This window comes from Rhinatrema bivittatum, chromosome 3 (genome assembly GCF_901001135.1).
Source record: "Rhinatrema bivittatum chromosome 3, aRhiBiv1.1, whole genome shotgun sequence".
In the NCBI taxonomy this organism is placed as follows: domain Eukaryota; kingdom Metazoa; phylum Chordata; class Amphibia; order Gymnophiona; family Rhinatrematidae; genus Rhinatrema; species Rhinatrema bivittatum.
In genome coordinates this window covers 30,486,801-30,504,988 of record NC_042617.1, presented here as the reverse complement: position 1 = coordinate 30,504,988, position 18,188 = coordinate 30,486,801, and the positions used below count along the sequence as shown (strand labels likewise).

General features: G+C 47.1%; 1 protein-coding gene across 1 annotated transcript in view; it reads right to left on the bottom strand.

Moving 5' to 3' along the window:
- ITPKB (inositol-trisphosphate 3-kinase B) overlaps positions 1 to 18,188 on the bottom strand; it is a 337,082-nt gene that overhangs the window by 24,676 nt on the left and 294,218 nt on the right. The window contains exons 6-7 of the mRNA XM_029593044.1: positions 9,135 to 9,236; positions 3,052 to 3,123 (exon numbers count right to left, since the gene is read on the bottom strand). Of these exons, the coding sequence (XP_029448904.1) occupies positions 3,052 to 3,123; positions 9,135 to 9,236 (174 nt within the window). The remainder of the gene's footprint in view (positions 1 to 3,051; positions 3,124 to 9,134; positions 9,237 to 18,188) is intronic.

Here is an 18,188-nt window from a genome sequence, read left to right as displayed (position 1 = left end):
ACGGGGGGGGGAGCCAAGATGGCGGCCTGTGTGTAGCGTTTGTTCGGCTCATCTCGAATAATTTCCTCTTTATGCTGGAGATTGTCTTAACATGCCTCCTAAACGCAAGGGGAGAGTGCGGGTATTTCCCCTCAGTAACCCCCCCTCCCTTCGGGGCAGCGCAGCAGCCCCGAACGCACTACAATTTGCCCATTGTCGGAGGCTGCGGTTCCCACTGACTGGTTTGGAAAAGGAGCCTCTGTCTCGTCTGGGGAGATTTCTTTGAGCCCTCCCATGCCAAGAACTCCACAGGCGTTATCCTCATGTCCTCCCACCTGGAATTGGCGCTAGTAGGCCGTGGACTGGATGCCTCGGGGCAAACTATAGAGGGAGTAGCCACGCATGGTATGGCCCGAGAAGTAATATTGATGACGGGGAGTGAGGCTGCGCCGGCGCCTTCAGCTGCTTTAAAGTTTGTTTCTCCTGACGGAGGTGAGTCTCTCTCGACTCCTACACTGAATGTTTCAACGTCGATGGCATCTGCTATGACTCTGGAGTATTTGCCTTCAATATCTTCACACCCCAAGCCTACTGTGGTGACTTTAGACTCTCTCTGGGAACTGACGGCCTGTCGAGGCTGTTCTTCACAAATATCTCAGATTTCTTCAAAATTGGAAGTCCTGACAGGAACATAGCTCCCAGTTTATGGAACATTCTAATAGGATTCAAAACCTAGAAGATGAAGTGAATGTTGTTCAGAATCTAGTCATCTATAGTCCAGGAACGTACGGCTTTAAGCAGGAAAGTTGAATTTGAAAATCGTTTAAGACGTCTTAATTTAAGATTCTGGAACTTTCCCAGGATAATTGGTGAACAGCCACGAGTTACCCTCCGGAAGTACATGATTGAAATACTACATATTCCCGTGGATAATATTCCTTCATTTAATAAGGTGTATTTTCTCCCGTTTTCACGTGCAAGAGAGCATGAGGCACAACATCAACTGGATTCGGGGAACTTGAATTCCTGGAGTCTTCTACTACAGAGATTTTTTGAAAGAGCGACTTTGCTGGTTTCAATTTATTTATGAGCAAGATCTAGGTTTGGTTATGCGCAATTATTTTCAGTATGTGGGAGCTAATTTCATGGGCCAGTTCATCCAGATTTTTCCAGACCTGGCTAAAGCCACCCAAGAGAGGAGAAAGGGCTTTCTGGCTTTACGTCAGGAGACCCAATCTCTCTAGGCGCTTCCTTCCAGTTAAGATATCCATGTAAATGCATTAAGCTTAATAATGATACTTATATTTTTTTTTGTTCCTGAACAACTCAAGTTGTTTCTGGATTCTCATCAAAGGTTGCTGCCTACCTCTTCACCCATCAAGAGCTCTATTACTTAAGACTAAAGTAAAAGGTTAAAATGTACATGTTAAGTCATTTCCTCAATGTAATTCCTTTTGCTGGCTCCTTTTAGTGGTCCTCCCCCACAGCAGAAAGATTTGTGGTCTGAATATTTATATTTTGTTTCTAACGTGTCTTATTACTTCATATTGCAATTCCCTCCTCCTAGGCCTCCCTGCAACCACCACTAGACCTCTACAGATGCTCCAGATCCTAACCAATTCTAACCGAGGAGACCATGTCACACCCATTCTAAGGAATTTACACTGGCTTCCCATTAACTTCAGAATCCTTCACAAAGCCCTCACCATTATACACAAGACCATCCGCAATCAGTCCTCACTTGAACTAGCTATCCCTCTTCGCCTACACACCTCCACCAGACCGGTTAGAGCAGCGTACAAAGATACCCTTCACGCTCCCCCCCCACCAAGTCCTCTCTCCACGCATCCATAAGGAAACCTGCTTTCTCCACAGCTGGACCTTCTCAATAGAATGCACTACCCCCAAACCTACGCCAAGAACAATGCCCGCGAAGACTTGGCTTTTCAAACAAGCGTTTCCTTAAAAGGCTGCAGGATTTTCACTGACTCGCGATGCTGCTCGGCCTTTAATACCGTGTTGTAATCATTAATACCATCCCCTGTGCTCTGCCTTTCCCTTACTCCTCCCTGACAACCCTCTTGTCAACCCCTCTTAAGTGTATCACTTCATGTTTCCATTGTTCCTCTGCTGTGTACCCCTTCCCCCTCCCTACTCTTCCCAACCCCGTTTCCCCGGCACCCTAATCTCTTGATACATATGATATAATTTAATTTGTTTTTATCCCCTTGCTCACGTTTTTACCCTCCTTATCCACTTGTTAATACCCATTCTAGGTTGTTCTGTTCAGGTTGCCTCACCAGGGCCATTACCCAATTTACTGGCCTAGTTATTACCCCCTGTTCGATGTACTTCACACCCATGTTTGATGTAAACCAATGTGATATGACTTGTCATGAACGTCGGTATAAAAAAAAAGAATTAAATAAATAAATATTTTGTTTCCATTTTCTGTACAAAGATATTATGTTTTGTAATTTTGTTAAAAAGCAATAAAAATAAAATTAAAATTAAAAAAAAAAGGCAACAGGAAAGTCCAGAGAGTATTCCAAATATTGCTCCCTGGTCATTAGGTAATATTGCTTATAAAGTGGAAGATTCTGACAAGCTGAGAGGCAGCTGTTTACGTTACAACGCTGGTGGAGATTTCTAATTTACATTAAGGCTTCATATTTCCTGGACTTTACCTGTGCCTTGATGGCCCAGGATAGGAAACTTCAAAGTCTGATTTCCTGTGGTCGCAGTAGCCAAGCCCCTACAGGGGACTCAGGAGCCTCATCTGGGAACGCTGACCTCCCATAGCATGGCCGAGCCCCACCTTTCCCAGGACAGGGGACCGGGAACGCTGACCTCCTACACTGTGGCCGAACCTCACCACCCACAGGAGAGGGGACTGGGAGCGCTGGCCTCCCACGCCAGGGCCGAGCCCCACCATCCCCAGGACAGGGGACCGGGAACGCTGACCTCTCGCACATCGGCCAAGCCCCGGGTCAACTTGGAGATCAGTTCTGAAGTTTGTGGAGATGCTGGTTTAGGTTGGATGCAGAGTATCAGGAATGACTGGTATCCTACCTCATGTGTCTTAAAGAAGGAAGAGGTTTCCAGCGTGGCTCTTATATCCCTCAGTCGATTAAGGTAGCAATTCTAGAAGCATGCAAAAAAAACAAAAAACAAAGAACTTTAGATCAAATGACATCCAGGGGGTTTTTTTTAGGGAAAGGCAGGAGTTAGAGTACTACATAATTGCATAACTTATACAGTGCCAACAGTGTACAATGTGCTGTACAAGGAAAGGGAGATAAAGCAGAAAAATATGCAAGGTAGAAAATGTTATAAAAAAAAATCCAGCGTCAAAGGTGAAGCATGTCAGTAAAAGTCATGGGGCTGAGATGCAATGCTGACAGTCCCCCCCCCCCGTTTTGAATCGGGGGTTATGGACGCGCTTGCAGGTAATAGCACTCATCACATGCAAATGCATGTTGATGAGGTTATCATCTATTCCCCCCCCATGCAAAAAAAAAAAAAAAAGTGCACCCAATGTGCACATTTTTACTCACCAAAATTAATGCCTGCCCTGAGCAGGCGATAATTTTGGAGAAGCCAAAAAAGTGTACAGAAAAGCAGAAAATACTGCCGCCAGCGCACGGTTTTGCATCGGCCCTCCTCCAAGCTGCTGTGTGCTGTGGCAGCTCCCAGTGCTCTGCAATGTCAGCAACCTTCAGCACGAGCCCTACGGCAGACTAGGAAGAACATCCAAGAGACTCGGCAAGATCCATTCCCAAGAAGCACAATGCAGACTTTCATCTCCGCCAGGCGGGATCTCGCTACCGCTTTAAACTCCCAGTGGCAAACTACAGCTGAGGTCAAGTTATTGAAAACAAGTAAAGAAATGAATTTCAGGGGGAGCCCTCCTAGATGAGGAGTACCTGTGAAAATCTTATGGGAGAACTCTGATCATCTCTCAGCTGTCCGTGTGAACTGCGGTGACGCTCCTCCCCACCCAGGGTCACTGATGTCATCAGAAAGGGACGACTGACTGCCTGATAAAATCTGAGGCCTACGGCGCGCAGCCATCAGCGCGCTGCCAAAGGAGTGCGCAGCTTTGTTCCGATGGGGAGAAATAGAAAATCAAAGTTTTATATCTCATCTCCTGCTCCAGCTGTGCTCAGAGGCCCTATGGACAACCACCTGCAACGGATGGGTGAGCTGCCTCTCAGTGACTGTGGTAGGGACTCCTCTTTGGCTGCCTCCTTGAGCCCTGGAGCCAGCTGAGCCCCTCCCCAACCAGTAGCTTCCTCATATCGAGATGAGAGGCTTGTACAGAGGCAGCAGTGGGAGATTTAGGGAGTTTTGGCCAGCAGGCAATTAATCCCGTTTGGTCTTCTGTACTGTCTGCTTCTATTTCATAGGATCCTGAAAAGGTCCATTGAACATCAGGACTTATTACATTGGCTAAGAGTGAAGATATTCCCGTGACATCCAATGTGACATTATCAGACTTGTGGAAATTTATCGCTAAACTCAACAACAACATGTCTCAATCCATCTCACAATTTAACTCCTTTGTAGTTGGGTCCAGATCCTCCTTTGATTCACTGGAGAAGAGATTGCAAGAACTTGAAAAAAAACTACTACTGCTTTGAACTCACAGGTTTCATTACTATTAAGTGCAGAGTCAGCCCATATTAAAGATAGCTTAGCTTTCCATAATGAAATCGAGGTTTTGGAAAATGTATCTAGCATTAAAAACTTGTGTTTTATTAATTTTCCATATACCAATTTATTATCTGCAAATGAAAGGTTTAAAAAAATATCTGCAGGAGAATTTAGCATATGAAGAGGATAATTTACCATCTATTTGTGAAATATTCTATTTACCTACGCAGAAAGGTTCAAGTAGAGATAATCAAGGTAGTCCGTCCTCTTCCCTGGAAGAACCTTTAGATTTAATATCATCAAATAGGGCTACTTTAATTCTTTCATTTCGTGCGGGACAGGATAAAGATCTGGTTTTCATCAAATACTTCAAAAATAAGAATCAGGATATTTCTTTTTGTGGGCAAAAGACTCCTGTATTTTCTGTCATCTCCTGACCCACTCAAGCTTGAAGGGAGACATTCCCCTCATTGCTCTTGGACCTTCTTTCTTTCTAAAGTTTCCAGGTAGAGGTTTTATTACTTTTCAATCTAATAAGTTTATTTTTACAGACCCTTTGCATTTGGAAACTTTTAGTTTGAATAAAATGCTGAGTGTGGGTTGGAAGTTTAGTTTAAAGGGGAGGTTAACTAGGCTACTTTTAGTAGTAATCAGGTACAATTCACCTTTGCTTATTTTTCATTGTAATAGTTATTTTCCTGCTTGCTCCCTCCATTAAATGTCTGATGAGTTGCAGAGTGGAATTACTGTATATGTTTATTTGTAAAAGCATTAATGCTTTTCTGAAAACTTATATTTCATTACTTTATTGTATTAAATGAAAATTCAATAAAGAGATTATTAAAAAAAGAAATGAATTTCAGAGTAATCTATATAAGCAACTTTTACCTAAATAAAATGATTGAAAAACAGGTTCTAAAACTTGATTTAACCTTAATTCCACCACAACCCCTGGATAGGGCTGTCCTTTTGGGGGTGGGGGGTTGAGGGCAAATGGAGGTTTGGGAGACCCTGGCCAAAACGGTCACAGTGGCCCTGCTTCCCCTTCCCCCCCCTGACATCTAACATCACTTCCCAGTCCTCAGGAGTAACAATGGGACAGGAACTGCAGGGACCTGATGTGGAGACATTTGTGCCGGGTAAGAAGGTGCAATACCCACTCTCCCCCTTCAATTAGCGATCTCAGGGGACTCTCTCACCCCTGCACTTCACTATCTCAGGAAGGAAGGGTTGCCCCACATACCCTCTACGTTCAGCCCTGCCCCCCAGGACATGGTCATGGTCCGCAGCTAAAGCGACAGATTATGTAGGAGCTTTCGGGAATAAGTCTGTCTTGGTCTCGATCTACAGGAATTCCAATTTTACAAACTTATTTATGAGAAGGAAGTCCACAGATGTTGGATGAGCTGATAAACTCATCCAAAAGCCCACTTACGTGCACAAAGTGCATTTACACGTGTAAATCTGCCCTATTGGGCGGATTTTAAAAGGATTATGAGCGTAACCGCGAAAACCCGCTCCTGCGCACGCCGAGCCTATTTTGCATAGGCCTGGAAATGCGCGCAGGCCCCGGGACACGCGTATGTCTCGGGGCTTGAGGCCTCCGGCACAGCAGCCATGCCAGGAGATCGCGCGCCGGCACACACAACCTATGCCTGCCCAGAGGCAGGCACAACTTATTTCACAAAGGTCGGGGGGGGGGGGAGGGGGAGGGGAGGTGGAAGGAAAGTTCCCTCCGAGGCCGCTCAGATTTTGGAGCGGCCTCGGAGGGAATGGGGAAAGCCATTGGGGCTCCCCTAGGGCTCGGTGCGCGCAAGGTTCACAAGTGTGCACCCCCTTGAAGGCGCCGATCTCGGATTTTATAACATGCGCGCACACGTTATAAAATCAGGCGTAGATTTGCGTGCACTGGATTGCGCGCACAAATCTACGCCTGTGCGTAGCTACTAAAATCTTGCGCTATGTGTATACAGAGACGGGTAAAGCAAATAAATAAGCAAACTTTTTTTAAGAAAAAAAATGTACTACAAATATCAAGACAGCATGACCTTTCCTTTAAGATTTTAATTTAATCAGAAAATATGCAAATGACCTCCAGTGCGACACTGGGGCAGTGGATGGGGGTGTAATTTTTAGATCGGTTGCATATCTGCAAGCTGGTGGGGATTTTCACTTTGAAACTTGCCTAAGGGGAAACAATTCCGCTCTTTTGTGCGATTCGTTTTTTTTCTGACTAAAGATTATGCGCATTCTTTAGAATTTTAAAAAGTCCGCGCAGATTTCCAAGCCCCGCCTCCAGGAAGTGCTGCGTGGCACTAGGCATGGACTTTTATCCGTATACAGGCCAGGCAATTTTCAGTTCCCATTTCTGCTTTACCCGCGGAGCTCACTTTTCATAAAATTACCCTCACTGTATCCTGTTTTGCTGTACACAGCTGGTGAGGCTGAGCAGCCACCTTAGGTAAAGGGGCGATCAGAAGGCAGTCAAGACTAATGGCTTTCTACGGTCCAGATGCTAATCCAGGGATAGGTGAGAAAACACATCTGCAGCCAGGTCTACGGCAGTGGAAAAAAAGGAATTCCTTGCCGATCCCAAACCTGGCGATCAGCGGAAGCCTCTGAATCGGCTCATTTCCCTGGAGTCTAACTCCATGATACTCACCATTACGTCCAGAAGTAAAACTGGGCAAGTGTTGAAATGAAAGTGGTATCTAAATTTTACAGCCATGGCTCCCTCTATTAGCAAAGTGTTCCATACAAAATCTATTTTCCCCTTAGCCTGAGGGCATGCTTTTGTTTTTATTTGTTGCTCTGGGATAAAAAGCTTGCCCACAAGATCACTGCAGGTTGCATTTACATAGGATTGTACAGCAGACATTAAACGCCCTCCCAAGTCATCCCTTGCCCAAGGCAGAGAGCTCAAGCCTGGAAAGTCTCAGCATAGGTAAGCCCTGGTCTGCCCAACAAGAAACACAAACTTGCTGTAGCCACAGCGAGCCACTCATGAGATGCACTTTCTGGCTTGCCCACCTGGTATTTTATTTTGTCAGGTGAATAGTCCTGCTAAACTGGTGAACCAAGACTGTGCCCCCTCTGTGCCATGAAGGCAGTGCAAGCTCAGGAGGGAGGTAGCTGTCAGAAGGCAGCGATGCCACTGCAAGCCTTCCATGTCTTAGCCATGTGTCCTTTCGGTGGGCCGGGGAGAGGAGCTGCTTACTCTGCAGCAGAACTGGACAGGGGAGCAGCCACTGGGGGAGTTTCACAAGCCAGGACGATCCTGTCACCCTCAGGGTTCAGCCCGGGAGGAGTTCCTGCTGCTGCTGCCAGGGTGCCCACCCAGGGAGAGAGATCACAGATGTTGCCCGCTAGGGGAAAAGAAGCGGTGAGGGTGGGGAGGGGAACGGAAAAAGGCCAGAGAGGGGGAGGAAGAGGGAGGAGAGGGTTAAGGGAAAATAAAGGCAAAAAGTGCAATAAAGTTAAATAAGCAAATCAAAATATGAGAAAAAAAGATGAGCAAACTAAGAAAAATACAGAGAAAGTTAGGGAAACAGTAAAAATGCAAAATAAAAAAAGTTGGGCAGAGTAGAAAGGAGTTTTTCCTCAGTTCCTAAAAATTTTGTCTGGCTCCTAAATTGTTTTGTTTAATTTTTCAGCCATTACCATTGTGATGTGTGGCCTGGGTGTGATGTGGAGTTATGTATATCAGTGATTATCTGGTCTGCCTGGGTTTGTCTGTCTGGGTGTGTTGAGTGTATGCCTCTCTCTGTGTGTCTGTGGTGGGTGTGTCTGTTTTAGTGTCTAGGTGTGGTATGTCTGGGTGTTGAGTTTCTGTCTCTCTGTGGGGTGTCTGTCTCTCTGTGTCTGAATATGGGTAATTGTCTGTCTGTGTGGTCTCTATGTTTGTCTGGGTATTGTTTCACTCTGTCGGTCTGGGTGTGAGGCATCTGTTCCTGTGTGGGTGTGCTTGAGTTTACTCCTTTCAGCAGCTTGGAGAAACAAAATAGCGTTTAGTAGTAAGGTGGAAGGTGCTAAGTTTTGAGGCAATATCAGTCCTTGAGGTGTTGATTTTTTTTTTTTTTTTTAAGATGAAGGTTTATTTATTGCTGATGAGTGCTGGTCAATGAATGGAAAAGCTCAGGAAAGACCCTTTGTAAATGTCTGCCCTCTATAACCCCTGCTCAGCGGGAGACCACTGGCACTTATCTGATGGAAAGCTAAAAGGCACTGATAGGCTCTCAGGTGCCATCGTGCCCCGCAAGCAGCACATCTGGATTGAAGGAAGAAGCCACCTTTTCCGTTTTCTTTTCCACTGTTCAAACATTTACTCAGCAGGCATGTATGTGGCAGAAAGCAAGGTGACACTGAGCTGTGTGACCTTCAGATTTCACCATCAGCAAGCTTTTTTTTTTTTTTTTTAATTAAGCAATCATAAGGGCAACCCCAGCCTACCCAGCCAAGCTATGGGGAGAATCTCCTTCTCGGCCCAGCCCACAGCTCACCAGAATATTCCGGTTTCCTTTTATGAACTCTCTGAAGGCTTCCGTCACCTGTTCCTTTGTTTTTGTCTTCTTGAAGTCCCTGTTCACCGTGCCATCCTCCTTCTACAAAGCAGAGAAACCCAAAAATGTGAACGTTTAAACAGCACAATCTCCACTCTTTCCCCCCCTTCATCATACCCCCTCCTCCACCACAAAAAAATGAATTCACTTTTTTTTTTTTTTTAAGAGCAAGAGATTTTTAAAGTTATTTACTCACGTTAAATACTTGCTCAGTTTTTTTAAAAAATGCAATAATTTAAAATAAAAGTTTCATTTTTTCTCCCCCACAACATGCTGTTTATAGGATAGCACAAGCACAAAAAGATGCAGGATCCTCTGGTACAATGATGACCACTTCCTCCCCCCCCCCCCCACAGCTACCTGCAGCTTTTTAGGGATCTGCCTTGGGCTAACATAAAAGTTAAAGCCCTTGGGGGCACTGTACACTATACCAGAGCTAATGCCACAGAGTGAAAAAGTGCCAGTGTGGTACGGCATCTTATCGACAGCAGTCCCATGAACTTCCATCACTGCTGTATGCCCAGTTGCACGATGACACTGCTCGACACTGGGCCAGCGCCCACAGCATGGTCCCAGCCTGAGCACGTCACCACGGGAGCACCACGGAGCAGTTCCCATCTCGGTGCACCAAGCCACATACGCACTAAAACACATTAGGGGGACAGTAACGGTCTCGCAGGAACAAATCTCTTCTCACCGCTTCCGTTTTATGACAAGAAACCTGTTAGGAGTCACCATGACAAGCCCATGCCACTGGTACACTCCTGCGGACAGGTCCCACTCCCAGCACCTTTATACATGTTCTAAGGCCGATGCTCAGCCTTCAGGTCAGCGAGTCTGAAATGCCTCTTAAGGCCGCCAGCTAGATGAAAGCAAGGAGCCTACCCTGGAGCCTCGCAGACTGCAAGGAGGTGGCCTGCAAGTGACCCATCTGCAACTCTGAGCAGAAGACGAGAGCAGCATTGGGTGCAGCCAGACCAGATAATTGTCACCATCTCCTCAGTTATTTCTGGGAAGGGGGGGGGGGGGGAAGGAGGGAAAAAGGAGGAAACCATCTGGCTTCTTGATGTCAGTTTTGAGTTCCTGTTCAATGTTCCAGTGCCATTGTTCAACATCAACATATGACAGAAAAAATAAAACAAAAAAACGGAGCTTCCTCGTCTGCTGGTTTGTGTTCCCTAAGTCCTGTCAGTCCTTGACATGCTTGCGAACATCTTGTGTTTATTTTACCTATAAACTTCATCTAAAAGCATCTAGGATTGTGCAGAAAGTTACGGGACAAAATAAAGCCGTTGCGTGCAAATCTACTTTGATACCTAAAAGTAAGCATCAAACAAGCTGCACGAGAGACCAATTATTGGACTAACACAACGTGCGACTCACTTTCAAGAGCTGGCATTTACCTCTACACAGGACTAAAACAAGAGCAACCCTCTACCATCCCCGTACAGCCTGTCATAACATGGGACATCGCAAAAGTGGCATCAGCACGGCCCATCACAACATCATGAGCTCCTAAGTCACCCCAAAGCGCAGTTAGTGCCAGGCTACCACAGCTCCCATATACTGCATATCAGGAGGCTCCCGAGGCGCCCACTGCTCTTCCCAGTGAGGGAGGAGGCATGGCTTCATGAGTAGAACACTAGGACCGATTCAAGAGATGTCCCAAGATGAGCTCAGGACCCTCCCCTTCGAGACTCTGTGTGTCCATGGATAAGTCCCTATCGCCCTGCGCCTCAGGCCCAGCACCACCAGTGTGCAAACTGTGCAATTGCACAGGGTGGCACACCCAGTGGGGCGGTGTCGGGAGCGGGGAGAGGCCTGTGCTGCTGCCGGTGGACCCGATCCCCCCAGCAGCGGAAGAAGAGGAGGTCCGTGTTGCTGTTAGTGGACCCGATCCCACCAGCGGTAGAAGCAGGCGGCCACAGCAGAGGAAGCTCATCCTTCAGCTCTTTCTCCGGTGCTGGCCCCATGGTATTGAACATTTGTGGTGCTAGAACTTCCTGTATTCTTGAGAATACAGAAAGTACTAGCACCACAAGTGCTGAATTACCGCGGTGCTAGCACAGGAAGCTGCAGAATGGCTTTTCTCCTCAAAGGAATAGACTGGCAGCAGCAATGGAGGAGGAATGACCCATGGACCTTGACTGTCTGGTTGTATGTGTGTGTGTGTGTGTGTGTGTGTGAATGGGAGATTGCCTGGGATGGATGTGTGTGTGTGTGTGTGCATATGCATGCATGAGATCCTTCCTTGGATGAGCAGGGGGTGTGTGTGCGTGAGAATGGGAGCCTGCCTGGGGTGTTTGCGTGTAAATGGGAGCTTGTATGGGGGGGGGGTTGTTTGTGTGAGAGAGGGAGAGAGAAAATGGGGGGGTGCAGGTGGATTCCAACCTGCCAGCAGCTGAAATGAAAATGAGGGCCTGGGGTTGCTGGTAGATCTCAACCAAAGAAGAGCTGGAGATGCCTGCGGGTTTGTCTGAGAGGGAGCGTATGTATGTATGTATGTATGTATGTATTTATGTGTATATATAAGAAAGAGGAGAAAGTTTGTGCATCCCACTCCTACTACTCCACAACAGTCCCAGGATTTTATTTATTTATTTATTTTAAGTTTTTCTATACCGGCATTCACAATAGATATCGCATCATGTCGGTTTACAATTAACAAGTGGATAGGTAACAAAAAAGGTAAAAACTAATATTTATCTTAATAATAATAATGATAATAATAATAATAAAACATTAAACAAGAGAAGGCTAAGGTATGCAGTTACAATAAAACAAGGGAGTAATACAACTTGGAGCATAGAAAAGAAGCAGGGGATGACTACAAATCAAAAGTTCCTAGGTATGGAGAGTGTGAATTTTTAAAATCCTTTTTAGTTTTATTTTCAGGTGTTATTTGCTGTGTCTGCTGTTTTGAAATATTTCATTGGTGTTTGGGACATTTAAAAAAAACTTGTATATGAGTTTTTCATTATTTGATCTTTCATTCATCAGCTTTTTTTTAAATATTATTAGTATTATGATTATGTATTTATTTTTTTTCTTGATTTTATTGTTTGATGTTTAAGGAATGATGATCGTTCTGTTTTTTCATTGTTGCACTGCATAGAGTCTGTTCAGTTCAGTCTGTTCCAGTTCAGTTTTTGTCTGTGCGTTATGGTTGCTCTATTCTGTATTTGGTGAGGGTCTGTTTATCTTCTGCAAGTGTGACTGAGGTGAGGCATTTTCCTAACAGGAAGGGTATTCGGGCTTTCAGAGGATCAAATCCACACCCAATACACATCACAACAGACCTAATACTATATGGCTTCCAAGTGTCTTTTTTTGCAGGGATTTCTGGTTGGCATCACAGCAGTGTATATAAATATAGTGTAAGTGTACTTTGATATTTTTCATGTAAAATGTAAAACAATAATTCTTAACTGTGTGTGTGGAATGGGGCATGGGGGGCACGCATTGCTATGGGGGGTGTCAGTTTTTAAAGTTTGCATCACTGAAGGGAGCTGGGGTTGGTTTTTTTGTGGGCCTGGGACACAGACAGTAATTGTTTGCACAGGGCAGCAAAAAACCTAGCACTGGCCCTGCTGCGCCTGTGTTGAAAAGAAAAACATTCCCCCCTGCAATCTGCCTTTTCCAGTCAGGAAACTGAAAGAAATTAAAATTCCTCATACAGCAGCTGAGTGGGGAACACCAAGCAATACTCGGATTATCCTCGTAAGGACACAAACCCTCTGTGGCTTGTTTTGCCACGGGGTCACCAGAGTTTAAGCCCAGATAGGAATCTTGGGGTACCTGCTGTGGATCACTAGGCTGCCTGGCACTGCTGATGTCAGAGAGCATCCTTTAGAGCTGGCATGGTGAGTGCACAAAGCCACGGAAAGATACGTTTCAGGATATTCTGAAATCATTAGAAACCCCAAGATAGATTTGAAAAAAACAAAACAGGAAAACGCATCCAATACAGCAGATTCTTTGCATCCTCCTATGTTACAGTATTCTCAGGACAGCGGGCAAACAGAGACCACTGCTAAAAAGATGCCTACAAGCGGGAACAACCGGCTCCCCAGCTGGGAAAGGAGGCGGCAGGTCAGCGCTTTGTTCTCTGCATGCAGCAGGGGGCGTGGGCAAGCAATCCGGGGAAGATCCCATTAGGCCCGCATTGCATCCCAAACGGAGGAGGTTATGCAAGGAGGAAGGAGAAGTAGGGCAGAGGATGACGGATCTCGTCACACGCCAGTCACCGGCCTTTTTTCTTGTTTTTGTGGAGATTCGCTGCGTATCCTTCCTCGGGAGCTGGAAATAGGAGCCCGTGACGTGGCGCGCGGTTCCCGGTGATTAGGCCGGGGAAGCCCACTCCGGCCGGGCAGGGCGGGAAAGAGCCCCGGCCCCGTGCAGGCGGCGGCGGGACGAACGCCGAAGTAAACCTCAGGGAGCAGCGTTTACTGCTCGTGTCAGCCAGGAAGAGGAAATAAAACGGCCCCTCTTTTCGGTTCCCCTGCTCAAGTCCTCCCATGCAGGGTCATGGGAAGGAACTGCTTTTGACAATCCACTCACTCAGCCCCTGCAGGCAATTGCATCCGCATTACTTCGATAACAAACATCCATCTACTCACCCATTACCCTGGGGACAGTGAGGGGGGTGGGGTGGGGTTCAGAGCCGGGCAGCTGAAAGGAAATGACATTTCCCTATCCTGCGTGGGGAAAGGCAGGGGTGAGACGGTAACACTGAACGGTGCCCTCAAGGGCCCTGCTGCTATGGTTAGAAACACGAGTCCCAGAGCCATAGAAAACAGTCAATGACAGCAGATAAAAGACCAAAATAGTCCATCCAGTCTGCCCAGCAGATATTTAGGGTGGTTATTACTGCAGGGCTTGAAGGATCTCAATGGAGTCCACTCCCTGCCTCCAGGCAGGATTCATCTTAACCGTCTCGTCCCAGATAAAATGTTTGTCGAACCTGCTCTTAAAAGCTGCCAGTGACAAAACATTCGCTACCTCCCTTTGGCAAAGCTAACATCTTGGGCAGCAAGGGCAACAGTTTCTGCTGAGCAACTGAAATGAACACAACTGGAAATCTCTGATTGCCTGCGAGCGCAGACCGTGCCATGAAGATGAGGGCCGGAATGGGTCAAGGAAAGCACAGGGAGGGTAGTTTTCAAATAGCCCCCCCCCCCCAGTCCAAACTTTCAGAGCAGACTTATTGGCAGTATCGGAGTAAATCCATCATCCCCCCTCCCCCAGGAAAGTCCACAAAAGTATATGCAAGTCAGGTTTTATGCATTCTTTGGTGCCTGTTGACGCCACTTGATTTTCAGAAGGCCATTTACACACATAAAATCAGATTCCTCTGAGGCACAACAGGACAGAGCAGGAAGGCCAACCAGAGGCTAGTTAAGGGTAGATTTAATTTAAAATTAAGGGGTTGGGAAGGAAGGCATGCTGAATGTGAACTAAACGGGAGATCTTACACACTCGTCTTCGCAGAAGGGGGGGAGTGCAGAGGAGAAAGGTAAGAAAAACTGCCCTGAATCGGGAGAGATCTTACAAATTGTCGTGCTTCATGGCTGGCAGTAGAGATATATCCTAAGCAGTGTGGGCAGACATAATTGGGCAGGCTGTATGGGCTAGCTGGTCGTTTTCTGCCCTCATCTACTCTGTGTGTGAAAAACAAGTATTTTTTAATTTGCAAGAATGCTTTTATCAGTGGACTTCATGCCAAACCTTCTGGATGGCAGGTGGTGAAATTTCATGAAACATATCAAATCCTAAGCAGAAAATAACAGAAACCAAAGGCTAATGCTAGCAAGTCCAGAGAGTACCAACTGTGCCCAGATGAACCCAAAAAGACTCAAACCCGTCCTGGTTTTGCCCTATGGCATGCATGGACTTGCAGTTCAGAAATATTCAAATATGCAATAGAGTAAAAGCAGGAGTGGAGTGGCCTCTCCAGATGGACCTGGCTAAGGTGGCAGAGCTTAAACTAGGGGTGGCGAACACCGGTCCTTGAGAGCCACAAGCAGGCCAGGTTTTCAGGACATCCACAATGAATATGCATGAGATCGATTTGCATGCACTGCAACTGAGTGAGATTATGCCAATTTTTCCCAGCCCTCTCCTGCTGGAACACCAGAGACACATCTGCATACATTGCAGACCCAGGGTATGCAAATCTATCTCATGCATATTCATTGCACAAATCCTGAAAACCCGACTGGCTAGATATACCTCCAGGAGAGGTTTGGGAAATACTAGGCAATATCTTCAGCTCTATGAATGGAAAACAAAGGGGTTTTGTCCATTTTTCATCAACAGAACTGTTTTGCAAAATAAAAGCGAGAGATGATTACATTGTTTGAGGTAAGGAAGAGGGTTATTTGAAAAGGAAGCTCCTCTTTATGTCTCTATTAACGAGCCAGGCACCACCGCCGCTGCCCTCTGAAAAACGGACATGACGCATCCCGGCTGCCGGAGTCCCCCATGTCTCCAGGCAGGAGCAACCGGGCCTCGCCATCAGCCCTCCCAAGGCCAAGGACAGCCCTAATCTTTCAGCACCAGCAGGAAATAAGGCACTACGTTCTACTAAATTAGAACTTCCCTCCTGCTGCACAGTACATCCGACGCCGGCGCTTGCTGAGATAATGCGGGTAAGTATCTTTCTCCCTTGCATTCCTGTGGCACTAGTGCACCCAGCCCTGCCGGATTAGCGACTCACTCAGCAAATTTGTAAAGCAAATACAACTCTTGTCTCTAGTCCATAGCAACAAGCCCAGCTTCTCTACACAGTACCAGCAGTTTTAGGGACACTGGCTCACTGATGAAGATAGTGGGAGTGCCAAAATAGATCTCAAAATTATAAATCAGCCCCAGAACAGTTATGGGAAGGTTTCTGGAAGGCAGTTATTGTACTGCAGGCGTATTCACCAGCAGTGTACCACGTTTGGCCAGTCGTGGGGGGGCGAGGCCTGCGACTGGCTGCACTCAGTGCAGAGGCCCCGGTCATCCTGCTGAAGCACCGTGCACCAGGGAGCCGCCGGGACGTTGCATCTCCTCCCCTGGCGCACCTTAAAACAATCCACAGCGGGGAAAAACCCAAGCCGGCACCGGTTGATGACATCAAGCGGTAGGGTATTTAAACCCAGCCGCGACCCCCAGCAGGCTGCCTTGGCGGTGGGTCTCCTGCCCTTGCAGTACATATTACCCAACATTCCTTGCCTCATCTGTCCTTGTCCTCTCCTTGGCCTGCCCTCCTGGTATTTACTGATCTCCTGCTTCAGACTTGGACCTGATTATGCTTGCCTGCGGCCGGCACCTAATCTTAGCATTGGAACCGAATTCGGTTGCCTGCCGTCCAGTCCTGACCTTTGCATCGGAACTTACAACACACCTCCCTTCCACCTGCCCTGGCCTTTGGCCTGTTCCTGGTATCTCTTGTCCGCCCATCACAACAGTGAAATCCCTTATCTGGAAAATGGAGAATGAAGTGGCCATCCCTTGTAGGGGTGGACAGCCAGACATCTGCAGGGGGGGGGGGGCGCATAAGGTTGCCTCTGGAAACCTAGTCATATCTCCCCTTCCTGAAGGGATAGGAAAGCAACGGGAATTGGAGCCTCCCAGTCCCAATAAACCTTCCAACTCTCCAGGTGAGTGCTGGGTTACAGTCACTGACCACTGAAGTTCATAAGCAATCAAATCTGCCACTTGAAGCCACCCTTAGACAGTGTAGGCCACTACAGTAATCAATGGAGGGACTCTAGCAAAAATGGTCCAATGACCACTGCTGCGATCTCCCAATGTCTGCCAGTCTTGGCCTACAAGGAGATGCACAGATTCAAAAGAATTGAGGCTACAGTTCAGTGATATACCTGCAAGGGACAGATGCTCAGGGCTTCCCAACGAAGGGGATTAATTACATGGGAGTAGTCAAAAGACATATTCCTCTTCTGAGGGAAGACTCCCAACACTACTCTCCTGGTATAAGCTCCCATAGGGGTTTGACCAGGAACGCAGTCATAGGTCAGTCTTGTGGCTGCGGTGCACGACCTGTTGTGCTCGCCCTGAGGGAAATACACACACCCATACACTAGAGGGCAACCGCAAGAATAGTGCCCTCTGCTATAAAAGCGCGATGACCAGTACTCATACAGTGGTGCCCCATCCTGTGGATGACGGCACACTGAGAACCCACTCGTCATTCTTGGGGGTAGAATCCCATGGCACAGCAAGGACAGAGGACCACCTCTGTCCTTGCTGTGCACTGCCAAAAAAAATAAATAAATCCCAGAGCGTGTGATGGCACCTACCTCGGTAGTGTTCCTTAGCACCCTAAGGTGCAGAACAGATGAAGAAGCTGGAACCTTGAAGCAATGATGGCAGAACCCTGGTATGGCTATGTACTTCACAGCCAGAGACAATGCCACCTGCCAGCACCTGAGGCACTTGGAGGAGTGGATAACCCTACTGCGCATGTTGCACTTCACTGACGCACTAACTCCTAATGGAGTCAATAGGAACAGTGTGACAACAGCATCCTCAGTACCACTGGGGCTCTGATTAAGATGTAGTGGTGAGTAGTGTTCAATAGCGTCACTCCCATGATACCCCCCAATACCCGATAACGCTCCAAGAGGCTGAACATAGCCCTTGAAATGGCATCATGTAACACCAGCAGCAAAGTCCATGGTGATGCCATTGGTGCTCTGCTGTAGAGTCCTGTGGCATCTGACTCTCCACTGGTGCCCACTGTGGTGACTGCACTCATTGGGCCCATAGTGCTTTCACGCTCAACAGCAATGGACCACATTAATAGTATCAAATGATACTGCACCCAGGGCTTCGACGGTGCTTGATCGTGTTGCAGGCTTCACCAGTTCAATGGTACATTTCGCCATCAACTGCGCCCCAGGCGTCTGCTGATGTCAACAGCTCGACGGTACCAGTAAGAGACCCCTGGTGCCTGAAGGCAGAGGCTCTGTGGCCCCAACACACCGC